This window comes from Pyrus communis, chromosome 11 (assembly GCF_041283825.1).
Source record: "Pyrus communis isolate YQ-2024b chromosome 11, ASM4128382v1, whole genome shotgun sequence".
Taxonomy (NCBI): Eukaryota; Viridiplantae; Streptophyta; class Magnoliopsida; order Rosales; family Rosaceae; genus Pyrus; species Pyrus communis.
Window position 1 is genome coordinate 2,550,209 of NC_142575.1, and position 12,500 is coordinate 2,562,708.

At 35.4% G+C, this 12,500-nt stretch overlaps 1 protein-coding gene across 2 annotated transcripts; it reads left to right on the forward strand.

Annotated features, from left to right (window-relative positions):
- The first annotated feature begins 6,471 nt into the window (after window positions 1-6,471).
- Window positions 6,472-12,271, forward strand: LOC137741584 (uridine kinase-like protein 3). Of its 2 annotated transcripts, XM_068481279.2 has the most exons (15): window positions 6,472-6,742; window positions 7,758-7,918; window positions 8,032-8,123; window positions 8,296-8,365; window positions 8,719-8,837; window positions 9,035-9,131; window positions 9,521-9,600; window positions 10,013-10,207; window positions 10,301-10,384; window positions 10,511-10,571; window positions 10,671-10,731; window positions 11,055-11,148; window positions 11,260-11,332; window positions 11,489-11,571; window positions 11,679-12,271. In XM_068481279.2, the coding sequence occupies exons 2-15, from the start codon at window positions 7,762-7,764 to the stop codon at window positions 11,856-11,858; spliced, it is 1,446 nt and encodes a 481-aa protein (XP_068337380.2). In that variant the 5' UTR covers window positions 6,472-6,742; window positions 7,758-7,761; the 3' UTR covers window positions 11,859-12,271. The 2 variants fall into 2 exon arrangements, with proteins under 2 accessions (XP_068337380.2, XP_068337379.2); XM_068481278.2 differs by having other exon boundaries at window positions 6,484-6,742; window positions 11,055-11,332.
- Window positions 12,272-12,500: the final 229 nt, after the last annotated feature.

Below are 12,500 nucleotides of genomic sequence, written 5' to 3' on the forward strand. Positions count from 1 at the left end.
CAACTTGTTCTCATTATATGGTCCCAAAAATGGATAAACTATAGTACCAAACACTTTTAGATGTTGAATCTCAGGTTCTATTCCAAAAACTACTTGATATGGTGACTTCATACTTAGATTTCTACTTGGCATCCTATTAATGAGAAATGCAGCATGTGTGTATGCATGATACCAGAATTGAGTTGGTAAATTTGCTTCAGTCAACAAAGTCACAGCAGTTTCAACCACATGTCTATGTTTCCTCTCAATAAGGCCATTTTGTTGGGGAGTATATGGACAAGATATCATATGAGAATTCCTTTATTCTCCAGAAAACTGATAAATGTCTTACTTAAAAACTCTCCCCTTACATCAGATTGTAAACACTTGATTGTAGCATTGAATTGATTCAAAATAAAGGCCTAAAATTTCACAAATATCTCAAAAGCTTGTGATTTATTATTCATGGGAAATATCCAAATGAACCTAGAATATTCATCCACAAAACTAATATAGTACCTTTATCCTTGTACAGACACCTTTGGAGAGGGCCCCTATACATCAGTATGTATCTTCTCATAAAGAAAAGTAGCTTCAGACTATTTTACATGAAAAGGTTGCCTAGTCATTATACCACTAATACATGAAGAACATAAGGATTGTGAACAATTTGCACTAACTATCACCTTTGACTTCTTTAGCATTGCATCAAGAACCTCCTCAGATGGATGTCCTAACCTTTGGTGCCATACTAAAACTTGAACTTTCTTCCCCAGAAAAGCTGAACATCTTCCCAACTTTGCAGCAAATGACCTGGCAAACACATTCATTGGTATCGTAAACAAATCCCCACCATCACTCTTTCCTTGGTAAAGTATTTTCCTAGTTGCCTTGTCTTGTATAAAAACACAATATCATCACATATAAACCAACAACCATTATCCTTACACATCTTTTTAACAGAAAACAAATTGACAGCAATTGTAGGTACACAAAGCGCATTTCTCAACAATATAGCATTATGAGGCACATATATTGAAGTTGAACCAATATGAGTAACTGATAAACCTGTACCATTCCCAATAGTAATCTTCTCATCATCAGTGTATAAAGTAACATTATTGAGATGATTTAGATTAACAGTCATATGATGAGTAACCCCTGTGTCAATGATCCAATGATCTTCAGCAGAAAAACCATGTCCATTTTCATTTGGAAATACTGAGCCAGTAGACGCATTTGACTCAATGTTTGTCTGAGCAGTCATAACAAGAGAAGAAGGTGATGGATTACCTTGGTAAACATAGTTGTTCCGGTGATAGCATTCAAGACCAATATGCCTTTTTTTTTTCCACAAATTTGACACATCACAGGACCAGAACTCTATACATTCCCATTATCAAATATTTAATAACAGTTTGGTGTAGTATGTCCTCTTCTTGAGCATATTTGACACTCTGGTGATACAGAAGACTTAAATTGGTATTTCCAGCCCAATTTGACTTAGAGTAGCAGCTATTTGAACTCTCATTGCCACCATTTAAACTCCCATTGCCAGAAAAAAGAACTTCCATTTCCATAATTATTGCCAAAATAGCCATTTCCTCCACTCTGATGAGCTTTTCCATTTCCAGAATAGCTATTGTTTCCATTCCCAAAGTGATTGTTATTACCCCAATTTCCATTCCTATTATGAAATCTGGAAGATGAATTCTTAAAGTTGTTGTTTCCATTCCCAAACTTCTTGAAATTGTTACTGTTACCATTTCTAGTATTGTAATTAGTGTTGCCATTCCTGTTATTTCCATTGCCTAGAAAACCAGAGCCACCTTGAAAGCTATCTCCAAATTGCTCTCCATTGTATCCTCTTTGCATCCCTTGTGTATTTGAGCTTTCACCATGTTCACAGCCTTGATATCGCTGAGAGTTAGATCCTTCACCTTGGACACACATTGCAGCTATAGAACTTGACAAAGATTGCATCTTGGACTCAATGCTCCATTCTGCAACAAGAAGTTGAGCCTTAAAATCTTTTAAAGATAGAGTTGTATCCCTTGCCAAGATCACTGTCCTAATCATTTCGAATTCTACAGGTAAGATAACACAGCAATCATTAAATCATTATTTGAAATTCTTTCTCTTGCAGAAGCAAGTTGATCCCTTATATTCTTCAGCCTCATTAAGAACTTATCCACATATTCTCTTCCTTTTTGTGTTGTATGTAATTCAGTCCTTAACTGATTAACCTGAACAACTGAGATCGATGCAAACCTTTCTTGTAAACATGTCCAGGCTTCATGAGATGTTCTGCACCCAATGACATGCTCCATAGCCTCGTCAGATAAAGTAGTAATAAGAAGACTCAGCAATGCCATATCTTTTCTTACCCATTCTTTATACAGATAGAGTAACTTCCTTTGTTACACTAGTGTCCGTATTAACCCCAAACTTAGATGGACAAGGATTTTCTCCAAGAAAGAAATCAAACAAATCATATCCCCTTAAAACTGATTGAAATTGATAGCTCCACTTAACAAAATTATCATCTTGAAGTTTTACAATCAATATTCCCAATAACCCTTCAATCTTGACATTTGAATCAGCCATTGTATCAATTTTAGCAACAAATTGTATCTTCGTAAGAACTTTTCAACCACTTCTGGCTATCGGCCTTTCTGAAGCGATAAAATCTCAACTTTCGTATGTAAATCACACAAAGAATTCTATGCACACACTTCTGGCTATCGGCTTTTCTGATGAAATGATGAAATCTCAACTTTCATACGTAAAACACAGCAAGAATACTACGCACACTGCTGGCTATCAGCCTTTCTGAAGTGAAACATAAAAGGAAAATGGCTATCGGCCTCTCTATCCTAACAAACACCTCATTGATCTACACATTCCATGATTTCAACACTTATGGGTATCGGTCTCTAACAATTATGAAATTTGAAGCAAAAAATTTGACTGCGACATTCCATCAAACATATAGAGTGCAAGATGTCATAAAGAACCATGAACCTGATAATACTGCTTTCTTGAATCTGTACCCGAACTAGAAAAGATATGATCGAAGAGCTTTACCTCCGTTTCGATCACAAATTAGCGGAAGAAGGTCACCAAGAATCGACTCGGTGATGATACCATGTTAACAGAGAACGAAGAATGCATAAAATCTACTAAGAATACTATGAGTGTTTCGAGAGAGAAAGAAAGAGAGAGAAGCAATTGATTGCATTAATTCTAAATCAATCTTTACAATTGTGAGAATACAGTTTATATAGCCATTGTGACTATCTTGCAGTCTAAGCTATTTTAACTAACTAATTCGATAACAGCTATAACAACTCAGCCACACTCTCAACTGTCTAACTAACTATTGCTGAGCTGGAATGATGAGGTGGACTAATGAGCTGACATAGGTGTGAGTCATAGATGTATAGTCAATGTCACTCTAGATTTTAGTATTTAGAGCCAAATGATCAACATATATGCGGCGCACAAATTGAATTCGCCGGTTTTCACTAACTCATTTCGTTGACCTACCATACAAAAATCAACAATTCTGATTTCTTTTACACACCAATCAAAGGCTCAGATGTGTTGATGCTTAGGTGGGTTAGTATAGCATGCATGCATGCATAAGAGTCAGACTCGGAACGATACATCTACCATGACTTGCCATTTCCACGAAGTTCAGGTAGTGAAATGGCCGAGTGTGTATTGGCTGATATCATGGAGGGCAGCGTGACACAAACTGATGACATCTCTCACTGACCGAGGCTAAGAGTCGAACTCTTTTAATATTAGAAAGAAAAAATCGAAAGTTTCATTTGCTTTTTCTAAAACATGCATGTTAGTATATGTCGACCTTTCTTAACACTAAAAAGAAAAACACCTATACACTGAAATCTAGTTAATTTTCATTTTTTTCTAAAACACTAGTATGTCTCTTTTCATACCAAAAGTTTTATTGATTAAAGTATTTAAATTATGAATATATATAGATTGTTTTTTTTAAATGATGAATTTTGTTAAATTAGTCATCAACGAGGTTCAAACTCACGCTGTCATATAAAGATTCAACTCCTTTTTCCACCATTATAGTAAATGACTACTTGCGTATAGATTGTGGATTTCAAACCAAATGCATCACAAGTTGATACGTCATAGTCAGGCTCTAAGTCCTTATCAATTTATTTTATGCATATGCGTGGTATCAAATGAGCAATACCATGTTCTCCATTTTAGTATGTTAAACACATGCATGCGTAATGTATGAAAAGGACTGCTCCAAACTAGGCAAATTCCAAGCGTTCTCTATACAACCTTTTCTTTTCTTTTTCTAGTTAAGAGTGTGCGTGCATTTGATTCTTTTTAACTATGCATGTAAGTGGAGCTTCCTGATTATTCTAAAACTAGACAATATCATTTCTGAGACTGGGATAACTCCTTAATTTGGTTTCTGACAATGAAACTCGATAGAAATGGTCATTGAGTTTGACCACGTGACCACCTTTTTTAAGAGTATATTCATGGAGACCAAAATGATTTACAGTGGATAAACTCAAAGACCATTTCTATGATTTTATCGATTTTTATTGTCAGAGATTAAAACAAGGAGTTATGCCAATTTCTAAAACCATTTTTAACTAAAAAACTTAGTTTGTTTATAAGCAAGTTAGGTTCACCAAGTAAATTTCTTTCCATCCCCATTATTGTCTTATAGAGAATAAAATGAGAATCGAAAATCTCATTCTTACAAGTAAAAGGGCAATTTGTGGCTGTACAACTAACGATCATCAACCTTCGGATCACCCGTATGCATCTTATATTCTATAATTCGAAAATGTCTTGTTTTCAGTAGTACTAGTAGTCACGTTTTCTCTAAAAGCAAATGTGAAGTTCGATATTCTACCTTTAAAGTATGTGTGTGTGTGTATATATGATCTAGCAAAAAATATATATTTTTGATGAGTTCATATCTCAAGGGTGACGTAATTTTGTTATGAGTACCCGCATAAGGTTCAACGTATTAAAATATATTTTGTCTTTTATATTTTTCTCTCACATATGTGCATGCATAACGTTTATTGTGCTCATGCATAAAATGTGTGTGAGATTGCAGTACACTCGAGGGTGGTGCACCTTACCTGTACCCTAGCAATCAAGTGATCCATGCGTGCAAAAAGTTTCCACCTTCAGATAAGAATTCACCTTCTATTATTAGAGTCTTGGATAAGATTTAGAAATTTGAAACGAAAGAAAACGTCTACCAGTCCTTTTCCTTGGAAGCAAAAGTTCAGAATCTAATTGCATTAGTGAGCTAAAAGTATGAGAGAAGAACACGGGTATCGAAAACTCCTTGTCGCTATCTTTTTTCAGGAAGCAAAACTCTATCGATCTTTATCTTCAAATGGATAAAGGTCACAAGAACTTCAAGCATATTCTTTTTCTGTAACATTATGTTTAGATGAAGAAATTTAAAATTACTAAGGAATTTTAAAATGACTGAAATTGAAATGACGAGATTTTATTTTTTAGAATTTGTAAATTTTCTTGTTTGGTTAACCTAAAAAAACAATGGAATTAGATACAGAATTTGTTATTTTTAAACTCTGAATCTAAAATTGGGAATTTGAGGTCTCAAATTCTAAGTTTTTTTTTTTTTACATGCGGAAATTCTAAATTTCTATGTTTATGAATCCAAACAATGGAATTGGTGTATGTCAATTTATAAATTTTGACTTTTATTTAAATTTCAAGTTTATTTTCCTCATTCAAACATAGTGTACTTTATTATTCAAAAGCTAACTGATTTTTTTTCAATTTACTTTTACCAACTATTGTATTAGAGTAGGAAACCCACATATAGATTCAAGGAAAATTCCTATTTTTCTTAGGGTTTGTCTGTTGAACACGAAAACGGTTTTTGTAGAGAAGTCTTAGAGAATTAAAACTGAGAGTTTCTCCAAGAAGATTTCCTCACAGAACACATCGCTGTCTTTTTCTACATCGGTTTTAAAAATTTGAAAATGGAAAATATCTTTTGCGTTGGCAAAAAAATCATCATTTCGCGTATCAAGATGTTATTATTGAGAGTATAAATGCTTAAAAAATCCTGGTCAATCTCCATTGTTGCCGATTAATTTTGCGTTTGATGCTCAACCAAAAAAAAAAAAAAAAGAGTTATATATTAACGTAAGAGAATTATTTATGTTAGAAAAAAAAACAATGGTGTTATTCACACGTACTTTTTCACCTGTTATATACATCTTATTAATTTTCATCTTTTAATATTCTTCATCCCATTCAATTCGATAGGCGACCCAAGAAATACCCTAATTTGCTGTGCACCGTAAAGACCGTGTTGTGAAACACATGCAATAATGTCTCTCACCTCTTAGACATTTTCAAAAGACGTGGGTCCCGCTTCTGATTCAGTGCCACGATGGATAAGGCCGGACAGCTCAATATCGAGGCAGATCCAAGCTGTGGACCGTACGAACCCAAAAATATCAGAGATTAAAATAGCGAAGTGGATGGCACAATCGTAATATACGCCAAACCCAGGACCATTTTCGTAATTTAAACAACCTTAACTTCGGTGCGAGGCCGCTCTCCGGCTGCCACTATTTAAACCCATCGGGATCGGTCTGATCATTCTCTCTCTCTCTCTCTCTGGAATTTCTTTGAAACTGCTTGCGTTCGTTCGAATATCTTTCTCTCTCTCTCTAGAAATCTCGGCGGAGTTCACCAGGTATCGCATTGGCAGATTCCTCCGTTGATATTTTCCTACTCAATCTAAATTTTTGGAAATTTTAATATTTTTTTTGGTTAATTTTGATTGTTTGATTGGGAGGTTTTAATTGGTGGATTAAAGTTTGAGTCTTTTGATATGCACATTGGATCTCTGAATTGAAATTTTCGATCAATTGCTGTTTTGGATGCTTTCGGCGGAAGATGATCACTTCAATTTCTTTTTTCTTTTTTTTTTTGCATGAAAAGCTTTGTGTTTGTATGTGTTGGAAGTGTGAAATGTGGAAATGCAATGATTAGGGAGTAAAGATTGAGTTTTTTTAGCTATTTTTGTTGCTGCCGTTGTGATTTCGTGCAATCGAATCCGCTTTTTCGATGCCATTGTGGTTCGGAATCTGTTGGTTTCGTGATTATTGTTGTTTTGAAGATGAATGGTGCACGGAACAAAAAAGGAGTGTGTAGTCCGCACGATCGTGATATTCCCTTATTGTATTCGTATTGTTGTTATTCGTTTTGAGGTTTGATCAGTAATTTTTAGCTTAGTTAATAGCTTTTTAAAGTGTTAGCTACTATGTAGTTATGATTAGATATGCGCAATATACAACATTGATCCAATATTGTTTGGTTTCATAAGTATCTTATTTGTTTGGTCGTTCTAGCGTGTTAAAGTTTACAACTTTACTTGCATATTAGTATCATCGTCTTAAAATTTACTACTTTTCTTGCTTATTAATATCATCATTTATCAACTTTACTTAATATTGTAATCTAGAATGGATTACGTAGTATAAACGGTTTAATTTGATACCTCGGGGAGCTATAAATTCACTTCAGAGTACTTCACCCATACAAGAAAAATAATAGATCCGCTCTTCCGAAATAACTAACCAGCTACCTGTACCTGAATTTAACACAAGCTTGGCTTAATCAATTCAAGTTTTAGTGCCAAAGTAGAGTTGAATGCTGCTTTCTATTTCATGACCTTATAAACCTTTTCTTCACCTCTTTCTATGCAGGTCTATGAACATGGGCTCGAATTCAGTTGTGGATATGATAGAGGCCTCCTCAGGGGTTCATTTTTCTGGATTTCACATGGATGGCTTAGAACAAAGACAAAAGGTGGAGCAACCAACAACATCAGCACGTGGAAACATGCATAAACAGCCCTTTGTTATTGGTAAGTATGGATTTACGGTTTGGTTATTTCGTTGTTGTTTCTAAGCAGGCGTGGTAGCTACTTTCTTTAACTCTGCTTTCAAATGATCCATCATTTTGTACATATTGTCACAGGTGTTGCTGGTGGGGCAGCTTCTGGTAAGACTACAGTTTGTGATATGATTATACAACAGCTTCATGATCAGCGTGTTGTTCTTGTTAACCAGGTAATATTCCTTGTTCAAGTGTAGAATTTTGTGGTCTATTAGGGTAGTTGTTACTTGTTACGTATTCTTTGCATGTTTTTCTTTATCATTTGGTTCTCCTGTATTTCACGACTGAGAATTTTACCATTTTTCCAAGTTAGTATCTTATATATCATGGATGATATTATTACAGGATTCCTTTTATCATAATCTGACTGAGGAGGAACTTAAACGTGTACATGAATACAACTTTGACCATCCTGGTGAGGGCAATACTGCAACTTCAAATTTAAGGGAATGTAAATGGACAAATATCTATATGAAAATTTCATGATTTTAAAATGAAACATGTGCAATCTATCAAAGAATTCCATGTTGCTACAGTTTGAGACACTAAAATGGTAACCAGACAGTAGTAATGTCATGCTCTTAGTTTTCTGAGTAACTCAACAAGTTGGTTCTGTGTAGTTTTTCTTTAGTGCTTTGCACATGGTTGGATTATAGAAATTTAAAATTATATTGTGACCTTCAAAGTACTTTATAATGCGTGCTAGTTGGCTCTGTTTTATGCTGGCTGTGTTTCAAATTTTAATTCATAGTATTTGGGTATCATCAGATGCATTTGACACCGAGAAACTGTTATCTTCAATGGACAAGTTGAAGCATGGGCAAGCAGTAGATATTCCAAACTATGATTTCAAAAGTTACAAAAATAGCGTGTTTCCAGCTAGACGGGTAAGTTTTGAAATCTGCGGTATCTATTAGACATATTGTCCAACATCTAGTTACCTGTTGTTTTGAGGCCGTATTCTTGCGGAGGGATAGTTTTTGGAATTATATCAAAACACATGTCTACACATTCTCATTTTCGTGTATCTTGTGTAATTCTCTTATGCACTGAAATGCTTATCTTATCTTATCATCCTTAACAGGTAAACCCTTCAGATGTCATCATCTTGGAAGGCATTCTTGCTTTCCATGATCCTCGTGTACGAGAGTTAATGAATATGAAGATTTTTGTTGATACAGGTCATTTTTCTTTTACCTACTTCTTCCTTTCTAATTGATAATTTTTCTTTGCCTTTCGAGGATATAGTGCGCTATCAAAGCTTATGTCACCACAAACGACTCTCATAGTCTCACTTTGTGAAAAGTTTCTCTGTTTCAAATTCTAGTATATTCGTCTAATTTATACGATTTGGCTTTCATGTTAAATTTTTTAACTTGATCAGCCAGGGTATGGGGTCTCTGGCGTTGCATGGTTTTATTGCTTTTCGTTTAATATCTTCTGATCCTATGTTGAAATCAATTGTTCGTAATAGTTTATTTTTTAAGCTACTGTTATAAGTAGAATGGTATATGTCACGTCATATTGTTACTAAATTAGGCCACTTCACATTGTAAAATTTTCAGTGCAGATGCTGATGTTCGGTTGGCTAGGAGGATAAGGCGTGATACAGTTGAGAAGGGAAGGGATATTGGTCAAGTTCTTGATCAGGTTTGCAACTTTCCATTTCATTGTTATTAGATTTATGTTGATTTTCCGAGCTTATATGTAGAGTTCTTTTCATGCTGTGAATTCATAAAAGAGTGTATGTGACTATTTTTTCTCAGTGAAAATAATTGTTAGAATTCCCTTCTTGTAGATTGTTAGTGCTCAGTACTTGTAGAAAGGAATTCAAGATAAGTGGTATACTCTTGAATGAATTCGATAATTTTTTCTACCTATTGTACTCAAACCATTCTTAGAACTATTTTACTCGGGGTGTTAAGGGTTTCTTCTTTCGTCTCTATTACCTCTTCTTACCTTTGTTCCCCATGATCACGTGATTTAGGCAACCAATTTAATGCTTACAGCGTACTTATTTTATGGTGCCTTTTCTCTGATGGTGCTTATCATTTTAATGCAGTACTCGAAGTTTGTTAAGCCGGCTTTTGATGACTTTATTCTTCCAACGAAGAAGTATGCTGATATCATTATTCCTCGCGGCGGAGATAATCACATAGCTGTTGATTTGATAGTACAACATATTCGTACTAAGCTTGGTCAACATGACCTTTGTAAAATATATCCCAATCTATATGTCATACACTCAACCTTTCAGGTGCCCATCCTATATGTTTTCATTCAAGCTTCAATATGTATTTGTATGTTTAATTTTTTTGGCTCACCAATTATTGTTGCTGGTCTCATGCAGATACGGGGTATGCATACTCTCATACGTGATTCTCAAACAACAAAGCATGATTTTGTTTTCTATTCAGACCGGTTGATTCGTTTGGTGGGTATTTGATTCTTCGAGTCAAGGGGATGATTTGATGGTTTTAAGATCATAAGTGAAATAGGGCCATAGGGCCAGTTATTTGTCTGTTTAAACCACTCATCATAAGTTCTTAATCTTGAATAGGTTGTTGAACATGGCCTGGGACATCTACCATTTACCGAAAAGCAGGTGATCACTCCAACTGGTAAGATGATGTTCATTTGCACATCTTATCATAATACCGTTTTCCCATATTTGATTTTGATTAATCCTTTTCTTCAACGTTCCTTTGGTCTGAATGCAGGGTCTGTGTATATCGGTGTGGATTTTTGCAAGAGGTTGTGCGGTGTGTCTATCATCAGGAGGTACATCCGTTCCTTTTAAGGCATTTGGTTTTTCTGGATAGAAAAAAAATATATCCTCTTATGTTTCTTTTTAGTTTGGCTTTCTTTACGCATGAACAAACGGTTTCGCTCAAATGCATTCTTGTGAAAACAAATGATGATTATAGATAGATAGAGGCATTAAGTAGATCTGAATCGAAACCCAACCTTGTCTTTATGAACCATATGGTCTTGTAATTATCACGTACAAATGTTGTATCTCCTGTTGAGTTTGATTTTATGTAAAAAAAAAAAATGAATTGCTATACGTTTTCATGGTTTGATTAACATTCTCCTTTTACCAGTGGCGAGAGTATGGAGAATGCTTTGCGAGCATGCTGTAAAGGTATCAAGATTGGAAAGATTCTTATTCATAGAGAAGGAGACAATGGTCAGCAGGTTCACACCTCTCTCTCTTCTCACTCCCACCCTTCGTGTTGGTCCCACTGCATGCATTTGCATGTCTGCATTTCTGTTACTGTTTTTCTTATTGCTTTATTGTCTCAACAGCTAATTTATGAAAAACTACCCAACGACATTTCAGAGAGGCATGTATTACTGTTGGATCCTATCCTAGGCACAGGTTCGTTTTTTTCTGATAATGTATCGTTATTGTTTGGACTTGCTGGTTCTTCGTAATCAACTACGATAACATAGAAAAGAAATGACTGTCAAAAGTGGTTCTTTTTAAAATTGTGTTGAATTATTGGCTATTATACGATCATACCTTTGTCTTTAGGGAACTCGGCTGTTCAAGCTATTTCTCTAATTTTGGAGAAGGGGGTGCCAGAGTCCAACATTATATTTCTCAATCTCATATCTGTAAGTTAACGGCTCTCTAACGTGCTTCAGGTTCCTCTGACTCTTAGTTTGATTTTGGACTACCCTCTGACTTTTACTCCTAATGATGTTTCATATCAATTGGCCAGGCACCTCAAGGTGTGCACATGGTCTGCAAACGCTTCCCCAGAATAAAGATTGTGACATCTGAGATTGAAACTGGTCTGAACGAAGAGTTTCGTGTAGTACCTGGCATGGGTGAGTTTGGGGACCGATATTTTGGAACTGATGATGATGATCAACAAGTGGTAGCTCCTTCATCAGTGTAGTTCCAATGAAAACTGCTAGTTGGTCCAGCCCTTTGCTCAACTCGAGTTATTTTCCGCAATGATGCTGGGTTCTACATTTCAGGGTTGAAAAAATTTTGACTTCATGAAACCGAATTATCATCCTTCGAGTCTTTGGTAATTTTGTTTTCAAACTATTTGGCTTATAGGGAATTTCTTTCGCAAATGATACTCTTTATAAAGTGACGATGCCATCGAAAGGGTTGGACCGCTAGTTGTCATAGCAGGCAGTGAGTGTGTGCCTAGATAGTCAAGTTCCCTTTGAACTTCACTTTGCATTTGTATGGCTTAAAGGGGAAGCGATTTACGGGCAAATGAATGACCCTCCCCATGATATGTATTATGAACCAGGACATTTACCGGCATGATGATAATATTTTTTTGTTGCTTCGCAATTTTCTTCTCATCATTCCTCATTTTCGCAAATTCTTGCATACAGCGGGGTATACCCCTCTCAAGATAACTCGTCACATGATGAGAATTGTGAAGGATGTGAGAGAGGTGTGGTATACACTCGTAACCAAGAATTCCTTGAAGACATGTACCTAAGGCCAGCCGTTATGAATGTGATTAGTTTCAACTACTGATTTTGATTGCTTGTCATCCGTTAATGTGTGTGAAATC